Here is an 18,635-nt window from a genome sequence, read left to right as displayed (position 1 = left end):
AGTGCCAGCCAGCCAATGGTAAGTGGTGTGTTTGGAAGGGGAAGGGGCATTGGTCCCTTATTTGTAGATTTTTATAGTGTATTTGCAAATATCACATTCAATTAGTATGTGTGATTGAGTGTTTCTCTCTCTCTCTCTCTCTCTCTCTCTGTGTGTGTTCCTCTGCAGAGTTGACTTGTGGAACAATGGGAATTTGGCGCAGGATGTCTTCCTTGGGGAGACACGGGTATCTGTCAAGATCCTGCGAAATGACCACATTCACAGGGCCTGGTAAGAATGGTGACACATCACAGCTTCACCTCGCACATTGTCTTCCTGATGCTTCCGCGCCAGGTTACTCACACTAACTCGAGAGATTTCGCATACTGACGCACCAATATGCAAAGGTGCACGTAGTGTCCGCATGCCCATAGGAGCCCACAGCTCTATCTTCTAACTACACACTCAGACACTGCTGTGTTTGTATTCAGAAACACACTGGTTGCATTCGAAAATGGCATGCTATTCCTTCTACACTGCACTACTTTGTACCAGAGCCACATAGTCTACTAGGGAAATCGGATGACCGTGACACACTTTCTTTCTCTCACATGAACACGTTGTGCACTCACTGCACGCAGCCACACGCCTGCTGCTGCGCTCAACCTGAAGAATGTAATCTGACTGCCGCGCTAGCTAGCTGAAATGAATAGACTGATTAGCAGATGACAGATAAGGGGACATGACGGGGACATGACACAGAGGGTCTTACGTACTCCGCTGCTACTCGCCTCGTTTTATCAGCCACAACGATCCGGCGCTCTGACGTCACACCCCTCACAGTGCTGACCTTCTTATCTGCGTAGATCCGTGGATGCTAGATCAGATCTGCACATTGTGAGGTGGATGTTAAAAAGGCCCATACTCACAAATAATCTGAGGGGTAAAGTTGATCTAGGATCAGGTCCCCCTGTCCATATAATCTTATTCATTATGATTTAAAAGGCACAACTGATCCTACAATGTATCAGTCCTGCTGCAATACTCTTTGTGAATAGAGGAATAAGGGTACATCCGGTTCCTTGATATTTCTTCCTATTTCTACTTAATAGTAATATGTTTTTTTTTCTTGTGTTTTAAAGGTGCTACACATCGGATTTATTCTTTTTGTATTGTAATTTCAGAATTTCCAATTATATCTGGCGCTAATAGTGGAATTATAGTGTGTCACAGTATTACTTACAACTCACAGTGTTGTGATTGGCTATGATATTCGCCTATTGATTTCTCCCGCCAGAACAGCATCTGTTGTCAAACTGGGAAAACTGTTCTGACTTTGTGGCTGTGTTATCTACTGGAAATCACTATAATTTCCTGGTAGCTAAAATCCGACACTTCTCTCAATTTCAGTTTACCTGAGAAAATAAGCTCTGAATAGTGTAGGGAATCATTGTATTATTTTTACAGCTGTTATCGGTTTTGGTCTACCAGCTTCGAACAGCGGTTTTCGAAATTATACAAAATCCTACGTGTAGCACCTTTAACAATATATAATTGGAGATGAACCTGTGCCAGATCTTGTCCCCCGGTCTAGCAACTCTATATCTGTGGTACTTTTTTGGACTGGTTACTTCCATCGTCTTCAGACTGCTTTGAACATTGCGATGGTGGTGTTCTGTAAACTGTGTGTGTGTGCACGCATCTAAGTGATAAGGGATTATGCAGATACCGATCTATGTGTTTTGCATGAAGGCCGTGAGACTAGTGTGGGTGTCAGTTTGCATGGAGACAGCAGAACCCCATCTCCTGTAGAGAGAGGGAGAGAAAGGCAGGGATGATCTATACATACACTCTAACATACAGACCCACAACTCGGCTGAACAAAATGTATATTGATCTATTGACTGTCCCAGAATACATGGGCTCAACTGAGGTGTCTGAGTACTGCAGTACGATTACAGTTCAAGCAGATTAGAGACAAACATAGCTGCAGCTTTCAAAGCGATGAAGAGTTCCAGCCTGATGTAAATCTGTGAAAACTGCTCCATCTGTTGGTGGCTAGGCAGCTATACAGACTCACCCAGCTCATTCACACACTGCTTAAACACACAGCTTAATTGTTTTTCGCGTTCTGTTTGAAGTCTTTGCATAGTTTTTTTTATTTTAACGCTACTACACTACCAGAGGTGTAAAACTCCAAAGCTTTTTTTATATAAATGCTACTTTATTATGTTTGTTTAATCGATATGGACAGGAAATGGATTTGAAAGTGAAAAAGCACTATATGGCTGAAAACGTCACATTTCATGACCCATGTAGCGGGCAGCATTGACAGCATAATTTGCGTCTCACCAATAGGGTTGCGAAATTCTGGTAACTTTGCCAAAACCCCCAGTTTTTCCAGACATTCTGGTTGGAGGACTCCAGATGTCCTGCTTACTCTGTCCTGATTCCATGAAGCTTTCAACCGGTATTTCTATATTAAACCTGGACATAAGTTATCGGAAATGTGCAACCCTACTCTAAACTGTCAAATACAAATGTGTCGGCTGGCCATCACTCTTAACGCTGACTGACTGGGTGTGTTTTGTTGGGTGTCTTTCTCTTGTCCACAGGTATCTCCTCCAGCCTAAAGGGAACGGGAAGTCCAAGACAGACGACCTGGGCTCTCTGAGGCTCAACGTAACCTACACCGAGGACAATGTGCTGCCATCCGCCTGCTACACACCGCTCCGCACGCTGCTGCTCAAATCCCCAGACATTAAGGTACTAACCTCACACACCTGGTCTGCCTGAATGGTACATTATGCTCATTAAGGAACTTAAAGGGATGCTAGCTGATACCCATTTTCTTCCAGTCATTGTACTAACGCTAGTTAGCATTGGCTCGGGAAACTACCTCAAACTTCCTTCATACTGAACACAGACATAACAATGGCATCCACAAGTTCATCTGACTCAGGGGAAGTAAACACAGGGCCTCATTGCCCAAATCCCCAAGTTTCCCTTTAAGGAAGAAAGTTATGAGTGTACAATAGAGGACGCATAGAACCGACAATCTGTCAAAAACCATCAGTGGCCAACCATCACTCACAGACCCCACTGTGTATTCCACACCGCTGCCAGTAGTTTTTCATGAGTGGTGGCCATCTACACGTTAAAATGCGGTCAACTAATAACCATTAGTGGCTGACCAATCATTGCTCACAGTATGGTGCCTTTTGAGAATAAGAGGATTTTTTTCAGAACCTCTCTGTCCCCCCCGCCTCTCATCTATCTCTCTTCCCCCTCTCAGCCCATCTCGGCGTCAGCGGCCCACATTCTGGGGGACATCTGCAGGGAGAGGTATGAGGCGGTGCTGCCCGTGGTCCGCCTGCTGCTCCACCACAGCCGCCTGGTGCCCTTCGTCTCCGCCATCACTGTCCTGGAACTGGAGAACACTCAGTGAGTAGTACACACTTCTCCTGGGCCCTATGGGCTCTGGACAAAAGTAGTGCTCTATATAGTGAATAGGCATCCTGTCCTCTGAACCCCGTCTTGTCTGTCTAGGGAGGCCAACACCATTTTCCGTGGCAACTCCCTGGCAACGCGCTGCATCGACGACATGATGAAGATTGTAGGGCGGAGCTACCTGACGGTCACCCTGAAGCCTGTATTGGATGAGGTAATGTACATCATATGTTACCTGGGGAATAATGTGAGAAAATGGATTATGTCATAGATTAACACCGATCCTAAGAAGAAAGCCCTGCTATGAACCACATCGTAGAAGCTCATTCCATAACCTAGGAACAACATGTTTGAAAATGCATTCAAAACTCAGCATAACAGCTAAATACAAAGTTATCTTTTTTTTTCCCGTAGATTTGTGAATCCAACAAAACCTGTGAGATTGACCCGATCAAACTGAAAGAAGGAGACAACGTTGAGGTCAACAAGGTACAGTATACATTTGTCCAGTGCATCGCAAGCTGTCTATCAGTGTATTGTCTAGTAGTGGGGTGGTATACAGAATGACCTGTTATACTAAGTGTATGTGTGTGTTCACGACGTGCGTGTCCATCCTCTCCAGGAGAACCTGCAGGGGTACGTTCAGAAGGTGTTCTCGTCCATCACCCAGTCCAGCTCTAGCTGTCCCCCGCTCATGTGTGACGTGTTCCGCTCGCTGCGTCACATGGCCTCCAAGCGGTTCCCAGGTGAGCGGGGCATCACGTGCATCTTCGTCCTCTCTCCTCACCTTCATCCTCAGCAGGATTGCACAATTCCGGAAAGCTTTCCAAAGTTCCTGGGTTTAAAAAAAATCCTGTTTGGGGTATTGCTAAACTTTCCGGGAAAGTTTCTGGAGTTTTGCAACCCTATTCCTCAGTCACAGCTCTCTCATCAATACTCACTGTGCCTCATCACATTAGAGAGAACGTCCACTAACCACAAATCAAGTTTCTGAGATGTTTTCATACCACAATATAGGGTTGATTTTGTGTAAGTGCCTTTTTATAAGCATTAGTGTAGAAAGGTCCAGGTCTCTATCCAAAGGAAAAGATGGTAGATTAGATACAGAAATATTATGCCAATCTTTCCCAAGTATTATCTAGTTACTTTTACAGAGTGGTTTTTATAAAGTATCTTCCATCAGTAAGCAGCATGTTGTAGAGACCATGTCCACCATGAGGTGGAGCCAGAAGCCTGACTAAAGTGCAGGAGATTGTCTCATAGTATGTATGACAGAGGCCCTTCAAGTAGAAGCTACTGAATCTGTGAGAAGGTCCTGTTAATGTGTAGTGTTGGAGCTTTGTACGAGTCATGTTCTCATAAACCGCTATGCTCATATGAATTGGCATCTTTTTAATGGTAGGAGGAGCATGACCTGTGTGTGTTTGTAAAAGTGTGTGTACTGTGGACAGCACTGCACAGTCCCAAATCAATTATTGTGCCCTTTGTTGATCTGAAAGTAGTGGATGGGTATCAACCCTGATATAGGGTCTTTGCTTACGTCAATCCCGATCCAGTCCTTTCAAATCCACTAGGTGAGCGGCAGCGTAGCCTAGTGGTTAGAGCGTTGGACTAGTAACCGGAAGGTTGCAAGTTCAAATCCCCGAGCTGACAAGGTACAAATCTGTCGTTCTGCCCCTGAACAGGCAGTTAACCCACTGTTCCTAGGCCGTCATTGAAAATAAGAATTTGTTCTTAACTGACTTGCCTAGTTAAATAAAGGTAAAAAAAAAAATAAAAAAAAATAAATAAGGTCCAGGGAACAGATGAGATCAGTCTGGAACTGGGCCTGTCCCAGTTGTTAGCCTGTCTGGGGTCAATGGGTGTATCTGCATTGCTTGCTGTATGGGGTTTTAGGCTGGGTTTCTGTACAGCACTTTGTGACATCGGCTGATGTAAAAAGGGCTTTATAAATACATTTGATTGATTTGATTAATGGGATAGTTCACCAAATAAAAAAAAAATACATCCTTATTTTCTTACCTTGTGAGCAGTCAAATGGATAAGGACAGGTAGCAAAGCTTTATTTTTATCTGTGCTTCTCCTGTCCCCTCTGTCCTCTACCCCCCCCCCCCCCCCTTTTCTCTCCCTTCCTCCTCTCCCCTGCAGATGATCCTCACGTCCAGTATTCGGCAGTCAGCAGCTTCGTGTTCCTGCGCTTCTTCGCCGTCGCCGTTCTCTCACCACACACTTTCCAGCTCCGCCCACACCATCCTGTGAGTACGCCCATATGCCTATGTTCTTTACATTTGTGTCACATAGTAGGTATCCCAAGTGTTTGCACTTTAGTGTTCACTCAGAAGTGAAAGTGTTCCCCCTATATTTGGGCTCCCGAGTGGCGCAGTGGTCTAAGGCACTGCATCTCAGTGCTTGAGGCGTCACTACAGACACCCTGGTTTGAATCCAGGCTGTATCACAACCGGCCATGATTGGGAGTCCCATTTTGGCCGGTGTAGGCAGTCATTGTAAATAAGAATTTGTTCTTAACTGACTTGCCTAGTTAAATAAAGTTATAAAAAAATATATAATAATTTAGAAGCGGGACCTCACTGGTGCTAAATCATTGCCACCACTAACAAAAATATTTTTATTTATTTATTTTACCGTTATTTTACCAGGTAAGTTGACTGAGAACACGTTCTCATTTGCAGCAACGACCTGGGGAATAGTTACAGGGGAGAGGAGGGGGATGAATGAGCCAATTGTAAACTGGGGATTATTAGGTGACCATGATGGTTTGAGGGCCAGATTGGGAATATGATTAGAAAATATATATTTTTTTACTAAATATTTATTCTGAGACCTGCTTTTAAGATAATTGACAAAATATTGCACTAAGTGCTTTTTCTACTTACCCAGAGTCTGAACTCATGGATACAAATGTTGTCTCAACATGCAGAAGTTGCTAACTAGCATTAGCACAATGACTGGAAGTCTTTGGAACAGCTAGATTTTGTTATTGTGCTAATGCAAGTAAGCATTGACTCACAAAAATACTTTAAATGTACTTCAAACTGCACACAGAGATATAAAAATGGTATCCATAAGTTTGTCTGACTAGGTAAGTTGAAAAAGGGCTTTATTGCCAAAATCCGTTTAAAATCAGTGACAAGTTATAACATATTTTTGTAGCAAACCAAGCGAGCAGTGCCCTCGAATGAGACTCATGAGTGCACAGCCACTGCTTGCTCTTCATCTCTCTTTAGAGCAGTGGCGCAAATCAGTTATATTTTAAGATGGTGTCAACATAATTACATTTTCATGCATTTTGGTGTAAGATGTCCTTTAAAAAAAAATCTGACAATAACAAAAGTCAGTTGAACATCCCAAATAATTTACAGACGCTCTTATCCAGAGCAACTTACAGTAGTGAGTACACACACACGCTAGTTAATGCATACATTTTCATATTTAGTTCATACTGGTCCCCTGTGGGAATTGAACCCATAACCCTGGCATTGCAAGTGCCATGCTCTACCAACTGAGCCACACGGGACCACTTAAACTCTTCCATGAACAAATCGCACCAGCAGTGACCAGAGGCAACAATGAAAAACAAACATTGACATCCAGGAATACTTTTGAACGATCAAGTAACTCCCAAGTAAAGTAGGCTAGGCTACCGACAATGACTAAACCAAGCACGAAACACTAGTCAACTGTTTGATTATAAAGTTGCGCTAGGCCTAGCCTACCTTAGAACTGAATTGTTAGCCAAGTTGTTCTAATGAATCCCATGTAGCCTATGATATTACTGTGTTGGCCTAATTAGCATTTCACCATGTCATTTATTAGTAAAGGTACCTGTACTGTAGCCTAAATGTTTGAATTGGGTCCTACAGGTCATAGGCCTATTTCTTTGTTCAAAATTACAGGACAATCCTTTCACTTAGATTACTGCAGTAAACCCATCCCCTAGCTTTCTGGAGGGATATGTGGTTAAACATGAGCATCGCTCAAAGCATTTCAGACCATTTTAAATGGTAAGAGTCTGTGAATATTACTGCGGAAGTACATGTTCATTGGTCCTTGAAAATAAGGTCAAGAGCATCTATCATGGATTTAGGAAGGTGCGGTGAGGGGCCGGAGGTGTGTTACTACTCTCCTCTAATCTGCCTGCCAGTGGTTGCACACACACAACAACCACTGAGCCACTCCCATAGGGGGCAGTGTTGGACCAGATCTCTCTGTGGGCCAGGTGTTGTAAAACAGTGGATTTTCCAGACATGTAACACTGTGGGGGAGTGTGGGACAAGGCTCTTAGCTTTAATCTCCCAGGGGAGATGGTGAATATATGGAGCTATCCACAGGTGTCTATCCACGGCCCACTGGCCTCCCACAGAGAGGGGGAGGAATGCAGAAGGAGCCCTGTTCATTATAATGAGGGAGAGAGCCAGAGAGGGGCAGAAGAGTGGGAGGGAGAGGGGAGAACCCTGGTCATTATTGTGAGGCCCACCTGGCAGCGTCCAGTACTCTACTCCTTGCCTCAGTGGAGCACAGCCATACACAGACACACACACACACACACACACACACAGGCTAGGCTCCTGGTTTCTCTGCCAGGCTCCTGTAGTTCTTGAAGAGAGGGTGGCTATGAGACGCTGGGGGCTGCTGCCATAGCAGTATCACACACACCAGACCTAACAACCTGCACGCATTTTGAGTACCATGTACACAATTTGAGGTCAAAGTATACTGGTATGAACTAGTTGTGGGTGTGGTACTCCTCTGATCTGCCAGCCAGTGGTTGCGTATGACGTGTTGTTGATGCTGGAGACTATTAGACCTCTGAGGAGATGGAGATTTGCCTTCTATCATACCCAGAAGCTCCTATACAGATGGAGGTGAAGGGAGCGGTTGGACCCTTTCGTAACGGGTAGAATTCTGTGGCAGGCTGAAACTCTATGGAAACCAGGGCTGACTAGAAAGCATGCAAAGAACCCATTTAGCACAGCAGAACAAAGTAGCAGTGGCTTTAAACGTGAAATGTACATTCACTATAGGCCTACATCATGCCCTACATGTTGCATGTACATTTCCAAAATTTGAGGATGTTCCAATGATGGAATGGTGTGTGTGTAGGCTACTCCAAACTTCCTATGTTTGTCAAACCATTTTTATGTTTAGTAAAATAAATCTTGCAAAAATAAGATGCCGTCAAAAGCTAAACACGATAAAAATGCTTAGTAATTCTTGAACCTCAAATGACATATTTGGAAGGGTAGATTAGATATGTGTTTCTGACTGGATTCCCGGGGACCCTCAGGGAGAGCACACTGTTATTATATCATCAAACCCTTGATTTATTGAGTTAGGAGTGTTCTTACTGGGTTAGAACAAAAATGAGGGTTCCCCTTGATTTGAGAAACTGGATTAGATTCCAAAAATGTTTTGATGCATATTCACATGAGCTGACTGTTTTTACAGTATATTAGAGAATGTGTATAGTCGTGGCCGAAAGTTGAGAATGACACAAATATTAATATTCACAAAGTCTGCTGCCTCAGTTTGTATGATGGCAATTTGCATATACTCCAGAATGTTATGAAGAGTGATCAGATGAATTGCAATTAATTGCAACGTCCCTCTTTGCCATGCAAATGAACTGAATTTTTAAAAAAAACATTTCCACTGCATTTCAGCCCTGCCACAAAAGGACGGGCTGACATCATGTCAGTGATTCTCTCGTTAACACAGGTGTGAGTGAGGACAAGGCTGGAGATCACTCTGTCATGCTGATTGCGTTCCAATAACAGACTGGAAGCTTCAAAAGGAGGGTGGTGCATGGAATCATTGTTCTTCCTCTGTCAAATATGGTTACCTGCAATGCCGTCATCATTGCTTTGCACAAAAAGTGCTTCACAGGCAAGGATATTACTGTCAGTAAGATTGCACCTAAATCAACCATTTATCGGATCATCAAAAACTTCAAGGAGAGCGGTTCAATTGTTGTGAAGAAGGCTTCAGGGCGCCCAAGAAAGTCCAGCAAGTGCCAGGACCGTCTTCTAAAGTTGATTCAGCTGCGGGATCGGGGCACCATCAGTACAGAGCTTGCTCAGGAATGGCAGCAGGCAGGTGTGAGTGCATCTGCACGCACAGTGAGGCGAAGACTTTTGGAGGATGGCCTGGTGTCAAGAAAGGCAGCAAAGAAGCCACTTCTCTCCAGGAAAAACATCAGGGACAGACTGATATTCTGCAAAAGGTACAGGGATTGGACTGCTGAGGACTGGGGTAGTCATTTTTTCTGATGAATCCCCTTTCCGAGTGTTTGGGGCATCCGGAAAAAAGCTTGTCCGGAGAAGACAAGGTGAGCTCTACCATCAGTCCTGTGTCATGCCAACAGTAAAGCATCCTGAGACCATTCATGTGTGGGGTTGCTTCTCAGTCAAGGGAGTGGGCTCACTCACAATTTTGCCTAAGAACACAGCCATGAATAAAGAATGGTACCAACACATCCTCAGAGAGCAACTTCTCCCAACCATCCAGGAACAGTTTGGTGACAAACAATGCCTTTTCCAGCATGATGAAGCACCTTGCCATAAGGCAAAAGTGATAACTAAGTGGCTCGGGGAACAAAACATCGATATTTTGGGTCCATGGCCAGGAAACTCCCCAGACCTTAATCCCATTGAGAACTTGTGGTCAATCCTCAAAAGGCTGGTGGACAAACAAAACCCCACAAATTCTGACAAACTTCAAGCATTGATTATGCAAGAATGGGCTGCCATCAGTCAGGATGTGGCCCAGAAGTTAATTGACAGCATGCCAGGGCGGATTGCAGAGGTCTTGAAAAATAAGGGTCAACACTGCAAATATTGACTCTTTGCATCAATAAAAGCCTTTGACACTTATGAAATGCTTGTAATTATACTTCAGTATTCCATAGTAACATCTGACAAAAATATCTAACGACACTGAGGCAGCAGACTGTGAAAATTAATATTTGTGTCATTCTCAACTTTTGGCCACGACTGTACACATGAGATTCTATTGTGTCAAGTGTTTCCCCTATAATAATTTAGCAGGGGTGCCCTGCCGCTGTGCTGTTGTGATATAAACTGGGTTGTATTCATTAGGGCATGCAACAGAGATTTTTATTTTTTTTATGTTTTGCAATGTAACATGAAAATTTGTGTTTGTAATTGACAATAAGTTATCCCTCCGTGTTTCAGTTTGATTTTATTCAGTTTGGTGCCTAATGAACATGACCCTGGTATTTGACCGTGCTTTGTACACCTCTGTCAGGACCTTGAGGTATCCCGAACACTCACTCTCATCTCCAAGACCATCCAGACTCTGGGAAGCTGGGGGAGCCTGTCCAAAAACAAACTGGTATGTATGAATGTCTCTTATCAGCCTCTCCAACATGCTTATCAATCTTCCCTTGTGTATATCAGTCAGTCAACATGTCTATCAATCATTCATTCCCACTGGGCACAGACGTCAGTTCAACGTTTAAATTTGATTTACATTTGGTTGAGTTGTCAACTAACATGAATTCTACGTGAAATCAACAAAACATTTCAATAAGTCATTGGATTTAGGTTTAAAAGTTGGGTGAAAAAAAAGGCATTGCCTTTACGTTGATGACTTTTTGCAAATCCAATTAGTTTTCCGTGTTGATTCATCATCATCATAGATTTTTGGGGTTTTAAATAACGTGGCCACAACGTTGATTTAACCTGTTTTTGCCCAGTGGGTTGTGTCTGTCGGTCTGCTCTGAGCAAAACTAACACTTTTTGTGACTGTGTTTTGTCTTTAGTCTAGTTTTAAAGAATCCTACATGTATGATTTCTTCAAATCATTCCAAGAAGACAAATGTATTGAAAAAGTAAAAAAGGTGAGTTTTTGGTTGTGAAGCGACCTTCCTATTACATTTTGATTTTGTAGGCCATGTGTCAAACTCAAGATTTTACCAACCACATGTTGGTAAATCGCTTTTCCATGTTAGTTTTGTATGCATTGCTGATTTAGCATGGTGTTTCCATCTGACATTGTGTGTGTGTGTGTAGTTCCTAGATGAGATCTCCTCCAACATCAGTAAGGAGTCCAGCGGGGTGGAAGACTCTGTGGTTCTCAAAGAGGGGTGAGTGGCTCACAGCCAGTTATTGATTATAGCTTGTGGGGTAAAGATAATGTGCCCTTTTCCTGGACTGAAAGTTATTTTTAGTCCAGGACTAAATCTTTAAACTTAATTTTAAAAGTTTGGTGTCATAACCAGGGCCAGGAGTTTGTCCTGACCAGAGGGGTTTGTCGCTAAGCGGGATCATTAACTTAGTTAGCTAACTAACTAATAAACAGTCCTGTATATTTATTGGTTGATTTTCTGGTTCATAAAGAAAGCTACACATAAATATTGGCTGTAAAGTTAAACTTACTGTGCCAATATCAAGTCAACATTTATTTTGCTACAGGGAGATACAGAAGCGGGCCCAGGGAAGGAAACGCATCGGCAAGAGGAACTTTAAGAAGAGGTGGCTCAGAGTGACCAACAGGGAGCTCTCCTACCACAAGCACAGAGGTGAGACATGCGCACACACACTCCCACACAAACACCGCCTCAACCACACACACACACACACAACCACTGAGCCCCCCCATAGGGGGCAGTGTTGGACCAGACCTCTCTATGGGCCAGATGTTGTAAAACAGTGGATTTTCCAGACATGTAACACTGTGGGGGAGTGTGGGACAAGGCTCTTAGCTTTAATCTCCCAGGGGAGATGGTGAATATATGGAGCTATCCACAGGTGTCTATCCACGGCCCACTGGCCTCCCACAGAGAGGTGGAGGAATGCAGAAGGAGCCCTGCTTATTATAATGGAGAGAGCCAGAGAGGGGCAGAAGAGAAGGAGGGAGAGGGAGAACCCTGGTCATTATAGTGAGGCCCACCTGGCAGCGTCCAGTCCTCTACTCCTTGCCTCAGTGGAGCACAGCCATACACACACATATACACATACACACACAGGATAGGCTCCTGGTTTCTCTGCCAGGCTCCTGTAGTTCTTGAAGAGAGGGCGGCTATGAGACGCTGGGGGCTGCTGCCATAGCAGGATCACACACACCAGACCTAACAACCTGCAAGCATTTTAAGTACCATGTACACAATACGAGGTCAATAAGGTGAATGCACCAATTTGTAAGTCGCTCTGGATAAGAGCGTCTGCTAAATGACTTAAATGTAAATGTCAAAGTATACTGGTATGAAAAACTTCTTCCAAAAATAGGCTTCTAGTTGGCACATTGTGGTTTTTGACTCAACCGTCTGAAGTTGGAGCCAATCAGAGGACTTGAGCGAGGACGAAACAAATATCTAGGTCTCTGCTTTGTCACCAATGACAACAAGACATGTTGCAATAAAGTCTAGTAATCAGACCTAACTTGATGGATTAGGTCAGGGATGGAGATCTGCAATAAATGTAATAGGCCTAGTCTAGTTGTTTCATATTCCAAATAGCCTACAATAAGCTACACTACAACATTGTATCCAGTAAATCCCCAAACAAAATGAATAAGCCAGTTTACATTTTCACTAGACTATCCACATAAATATACCTATTTATTAGAATAATCATTACCCCTAATGTAACCATAAAAAGGTGAGTCATTGAGACCACCTCAGTTTTTTTTTTAATTAAAAAAATAATAATAATAATTTAAGGGGTGGATCAGCTTAATATTGCAGAAAGATTGATGGAAGCAACAATGTAAATGTCAGCATCATTTCCAATCCCCCATATATATTTTTTTTATATACATACATACATACATACATACATACATACATACATACATACATACAGTGGGGCAAAAAAGTATTTAGTCAGCCACCAATTGTGCAAGTTCTCCCACTTAAAAAGATGAGAGGCCTGTAATTTTCATCATAGGTACACTTCAACTATGACAGACAAAATGAGAAAAAGAAATCCAGAAAATCACATTGTAGGATTTTTTATGAATTTATTTGCAAATTATGGTGGAAAATAAATAAAATTGAATATTTTTTGTACATATTTTAAAAGCAGGTCACGAGGTGTAGGCAAACCCATAAGAAAATAGGTAAACTGTGATATGACTAAAGAGTTAATCAGGGTTATTTTTCCACAAATAGATATGATCTTGCTACCAAGGTAAGGAAAATACCTATCTATTTTTGCTAACTTCCTATAAAAATTTATTGGAGTGAGATTTCTTTCTTTTGGGATTTGTATACCGAGTATGACCACCTCAATTTAATTTGGATCATATACAAGACATCTGTGTTGGCTGCATTGTTTGTTGTAATTTAAGACTCTAGATTTCAGGAAATGGAAGTTACATGTTTTTCAAAACAATTGCCTACAATTCCTTCTGAGAGAGTCTTCTGCCAATACCATTATTAGGCAAAATAATCAGCATTTGCCTATGATTTGAGTAGTATACCTCCAGTCCAAATCAAGTACAGCTTGCCTCCTTTGGTTCTGTCAAGTTGGGACTGCAAAGCCAAACCATGTTCAAGTCAAGTTTTGTGATCTGCTTGGACTTTGTCATACCTTTCCGATCTCTTGGTCCAATGAAAGCGAATAGCAGCCAAATGGTTCAGGCCATACTATACTGTACATGGTATGATAGCCTGGACGTTGCACAAAGCAATGAGCCGACGGTCTTGCGTAACACTGTTTTTTTCCCCTCTCTAATTATTGTGTAAATGTCAAATGATTTTTCAATCTGTTACGTAAATTGCTTGGAACGGGCCCCAGCCAAATCCAACCTTTTCGTTCAGTTACTGCTGCTCCCAGTTCCCTGGCACACACTACCAAAACTGTTCCCTCATCCACTCTGCTGTGTCGATTTGGGTGTGTGTGTCAGGGGGCTGAGGAGGTGTGTGTGGTGAGGTAATATTCATAATGGATTTTATATACAGTGCATTCGGGAAGTATTCAGACCCCTTGACTTCTTCCACATTTTGTTACGTGACAGCCTTATTCTAAAATGTATTTAAAAATAAAAAATCCTCATCAATCTACACACCATATCCTATAATGACAAAGCCAAAACAGGTTCAGGCATTTTTACGTGTGTGTGCATGCATGCATACATACATATTTTGGGGTCACTTAGAAATGTCCTTGTTTTTTAAAGAAAAACACTATTTTTTTGTCCATTTAAAATAACATAAAATTGATCAGAAATACAGTGTAGACATGGTTAATATTGTAAATGACTATTGTAGCTGGAAATGGCAGATTTTTTCTACATTGGTGTACAGAGGCCCATTATCAGCAACCATCACTCCTGTGTTCCAATGGCACGTTGTTAGCTAATCCAAGTTTATCTGTTTAAAAGGCTAATTGATCATTAGAAAACCCTTTTGCAATTATGTTAGCACAGCTAAAAACTGTTGTGCAGATTTAAAGAAGCAATAAAACTGGCCTTCTTTGGACTAGTTGAGTATCTGGAGTGTCAGCATTTGTGGGTTCGATTACAGGCTCAACATGGCCAGAAACAAAACACTTTCTTCTGAAACTCGTCAGTCTATTCTTGTTCTGAGAAATTAAGGCTATTCCATGCGAGAAATTGCCAAGAAACTGAAGATCTCTTACAACACTGTGTATTACTCCCTTCACAGAACAGCGCAAACTGGCTCTAGCCAGAATAGAAAGAGGAGTGGGAGGCCCCAGTGCACAACTGAGCAAGAGGACAAGTACATTAGTGTCTAGTTTAAAAAACAAACGCCTCAAGTCCTCAACTAGCAGCTTCATTAAATAGTACCAGCAAAACACCAGTCTCAACGTCAACAGTGAAGAGGTGACTCTAGACACTCTGATGTAGGTCGAAACAGACAACACTCATGGACATTTCGCAACATCTAGTTAGTTTGTCTTGGCAAATTAACATTGGGTTGTTATTTTACCTGACATGCATATGGTCCTCTTTTTACCTGGTTCTTTGTAGAATTTTGACCCAGAGTCATACAAAATTGTATGTTTCGTTACTCCGATTAATCCACAGATTTAAAAGGGAAATCTAGTTTGTTTTTTAGTAAATTATATTTCATCTCTCCCTGTTTGTCTTACAAACCCACATGGATGCTTGAATCTTCCTGATGTTACATACGGAGGGGACTTGGTGCTAGGCTACCCAGACAATTGTTTACACGCACAAGCGGTGTGGTTGAAATTATTCAATAACAAAGTTGAGTACTAAATGCAACTTTTAATGATATTGGAAAATTATTGATTCAGATACAAGGCTAAAGCTTAGGTTACAAGTTATCACCTGCATTAACAAAGCCATCACCTACAGAGAGATGAACCTGGAGAAGAGTCCCCTATGCAAGATGGTCCTGGTGCTCTTTTCACAAACACAAACAGAGCCTCAGGACAGCAACACAATTAGACCCAACCAAATCATGAAAAAATAAAAAGATAATTACTTGACACGTTGGAAATAATTAACTAGCCAGTGCGTGTGCTTGGCCAATGAGCGCGTTCCTATAAGACGTAGCGAGGACGCGCTCTTTGAAAGGAGGGAGTAGTGTAACGACCCTGGGTTTATAAGTGCGGATATCTATCTGCCACTTGACAATGCCTTTGCGGTACAGTCGATAGTGCGCTGGACTTCGGGCTAGAAGGTCGAGGGTTCGAGCTTGTTTCATGTTGATAAAAGCAGTGGCATGTATTAATGGTTGCCAAGCAAAGCCAGGCTTTTGACCAAGAAAATGGACCAATATATATTTTTTTAATAATGTACCTTTGGTCTCGGTTTCATAATTTCCCTTCAATTAGCGAGAGGCTGAATGTATCTCACAAGAGAACGCATCCGAGTGAGCGAAACCATGCCCCTCTCTCTCTACGTGTAGGCCACCGATCTGATGCTGTCTGGTCCAAACGAGTATGGCATTGTTGCTGTCCGTATCATTAAATCCAAGGGGAGCCAGCAAGCATTTGGCCTCCCTTGATTCAAAAAAAAAAAAAAAAAAAGTCGCTAGCTAAAATTGTACCCTTTCCTAAATTAGCCTTGGATGGAGACGGGGATTTGGACTTGCGGTTTTACTTAATTCTCCGTATAACGGCGATTCTGATCCAACCATTAATTCATACATTGCTGTGCCCCTGGCCTAAGAGGGTGGAAGTTCAATATGTAGCTAGATCCTAGCTAATGTTAACTAGCTAACGTTGGCCATTAATGGAATTTAGGCTAGCGAGTAAGCATTTTAGCCAGGTAACCTAGGACAACAAAAAATAAAAGCGTGTATTGTATCACAGAGTGATAGACCGTTTCGTCAACATGAAACGGAGGAGGATAACATTGGCGTGTCTCTACAAGTAATGAGTTAACATGTTTTTCTACTTGCACGAACGCGCATACAGAAATCAAAACCATTGACAGCTAAATTGTTTTTGGTATTTTTAGTTGTCATTGTATTAGACTAAGCAGAGGTGGTTTGATGATGTTGAAATGGTGCTGGAAAAGAGGCAGCTCCTGTTTACTTTGCGACTTGCGGTAACTGTGGTTCTAAATCAATAGTTCCCAGTGGTTTTACACACCGCTACTGCATAAAAGTGAGGTTGGGGATTGGGCCTTCCTACACCTGTATCTGTGCTTGCAACTGTATGTTTGTAAACGGTACCGTTTGTGTGTCTGTCGGTGTTTTTTGAAACTTTGTTTATGTAAATTCCGGCCTCGACTCAGGGCAATGGGCCCTAAAGCTCCAGCCACTCCTTCTACTCCTTGTCTCACTCTTTCTCAAGTATTGGAGCTATGTAAACTCACATTAATTATTTGAAGAAAGAATCCGCTCTAGATCCAATCTTTTTAGTCGGGTCCTGGTCTCCTGAGTGTGCTTCCAACTGCTTACAAGCTACCAACTTCTTCACCGCCATGTCAACAGTCAGTCTGGACACATTTAATTATAAATTTATGTTTTTATTGGAAAGGGGAAAACCCGCTGTCAGCGTGTGCATCCATCTTGAATTCCATAGGGAGGATTTTCATTGAACCAGGATGCACTTGAAACCCATGGTTTGATAAGAAGCATGTGAGCAATTGCAATTTAAATGTTTATTTAATCATATAAAAGTACATATTTGGTGAAGGAGCCAACTTCCTGATGTTAATTTATCATATTTAGCATTGGGTGTGTAGGTTTGGAAGATTGTAGATTTGTATTCTATACTCCCACAACATACTTCTAACTCATTCCTCCACAATCACATGACTTAGATGTTAAACATGCATGCACATTACATTGGGTATCTGTGTTTTTTGTGTGTTTGTGTTTTGAGTGGTCTCTGGAGCTGTGCTCTGCCACTACAGTGCTGGCTCTCCTACAGCAGAACAGGCAGACAGATGGGGCCTCTTGGTTGGTGTCGAACTTTTTTTGAACCTTTATTTAACTAGGCAAGTCAGTTAAGAACAAATTCTTATTTACAATAACGGCCTACTATGGAACAGCCTTGTTCAGGGGCAGAACGACAGATTTTTACCTTGTCAGCTTGGGGATTCGATCCAGCAAGCTGACAAGGTAAAAATCTGTTCACTCTAAATCGAATCAAACTTTATTTGTCACATGCGCCGAATACAACAGTGCAGTTCAAGAAGAGTAAAGAACAATATGTACAAAGTAACAATAACGAGGCTATATACAGGGGGTACATGTTAGAGGTAATTTGTTCATGTAGGTAGGGGTGAAGTGACTATGCATAGATCATAAACAGCGAGTAGCAGCAGTGTACAGAACAAATGGAGGGGGAGGGGTGGGTGTCAATGGAAATAGTCCAGTGGCCATTTGATTAATTGCTCAGCAGTCTTATGGATTGGGGGTAGAAGCTGTTAAGGAGCTTTTTGGTCCTAGACTTGGCGCTCCGGTACCGCTTGCCGTGCGGAGGCAGAGAGAACAGTCTATGACTTGGGTGACTGGAGTCTCTGACAATTTTATGGGCTTTCCTCTGACACCGCCTATTATATAGGTCCTGGATGGCAGGAAGCTTGGCCCCAGTGATGTACTGGGCTGTACGCACTACCCTCTGTAGCGCCTTACGGTCAGATGCCCAGAAGTTGCCATACCTGGCGGTGATGCAACTGGTCAGGATGCTCTCGATGGTGCAGCTATAGAAATGTTTGACCATCTGGGGACCCATGCCAAATCTTTTCAATCTCCTGAGGGGGAATAGGTTTTGTCATGC

General features: G+C 42.5%; 1 protein-coding gene across 1 annotated transcript in view; it reads left to right on the top strand.

The window, feature by feature from the left end:
- The window catches only part of LOC129822061 (ras GTPase-activating protein 2-like), a 45,781-nt gene that overhangs the window by 17,750 nt on the left and 9,396 nt on the right, over positions 1 to 18,635 (top strand). The window contains exons 9-19 of the mRNA XM_055879943.1: positions 169 to 270; positions 2,595 to 2,745; positions 3,275 to 3,423; positions 3,529 to 3,643; positions 3,844 to 3,918; positions 4,052 to 4,175; positions 5,578 to 5,684; positions 10,714 to 10,800; positions 11,231 to 11,308; positions 11,481 to 11,554; positions 11,883 to 11,989. Of these exons, the coding sequence (XP_055735918.1) occupies positions 169 to 270; positions 2,595 to 2,745; positions 3,275 to 3,423; positions 3,529 to 3,643; positions 3,844 to 3,918; positions 4,052 to 4,175; positions 5,578 to 5,684; positions 10,714 to 10,800; positions 11,231 to 11,308; positions 11,481 to 11,554; positions 11,883 to 11,989 (1,169 nt within the window). The remainder of the gene's footprint in view (positions 1 to 168; positions 271 to 2,594; positions 2,746 to 3,274; positions 3,424 to 3,528; positions 3,644 to 3,843; positions 3,919 to 4,051; positions 4,176 to 5,577; positions 5,685 to 10,713; positions 10,801 to 11,230; positions 11,309 to 11,480; positions 11,555 to 11,882; positions 11,990 to 18,635) is intronic.

The sequence above is a fragment of the Salvelinus fontinalis genome, chromosome 24 (genome assembly GCF_029448725.1).
Source record: "Salvelinus fontinalis isolate EN_2023a chromosome 24, ASM2944872v1, whole genome shotgun sequence".
NCBI lineage: Eukaryota > Metazoa > Chordata > Actinopteri > Salmoniformes > Salmonidae > Salvelinus > Salvelinus fontinalis.
Note: the sequence above shows the minus strand (reverse complement) of the source record. Positions and strands in the feature narration are given on the sequence as shown.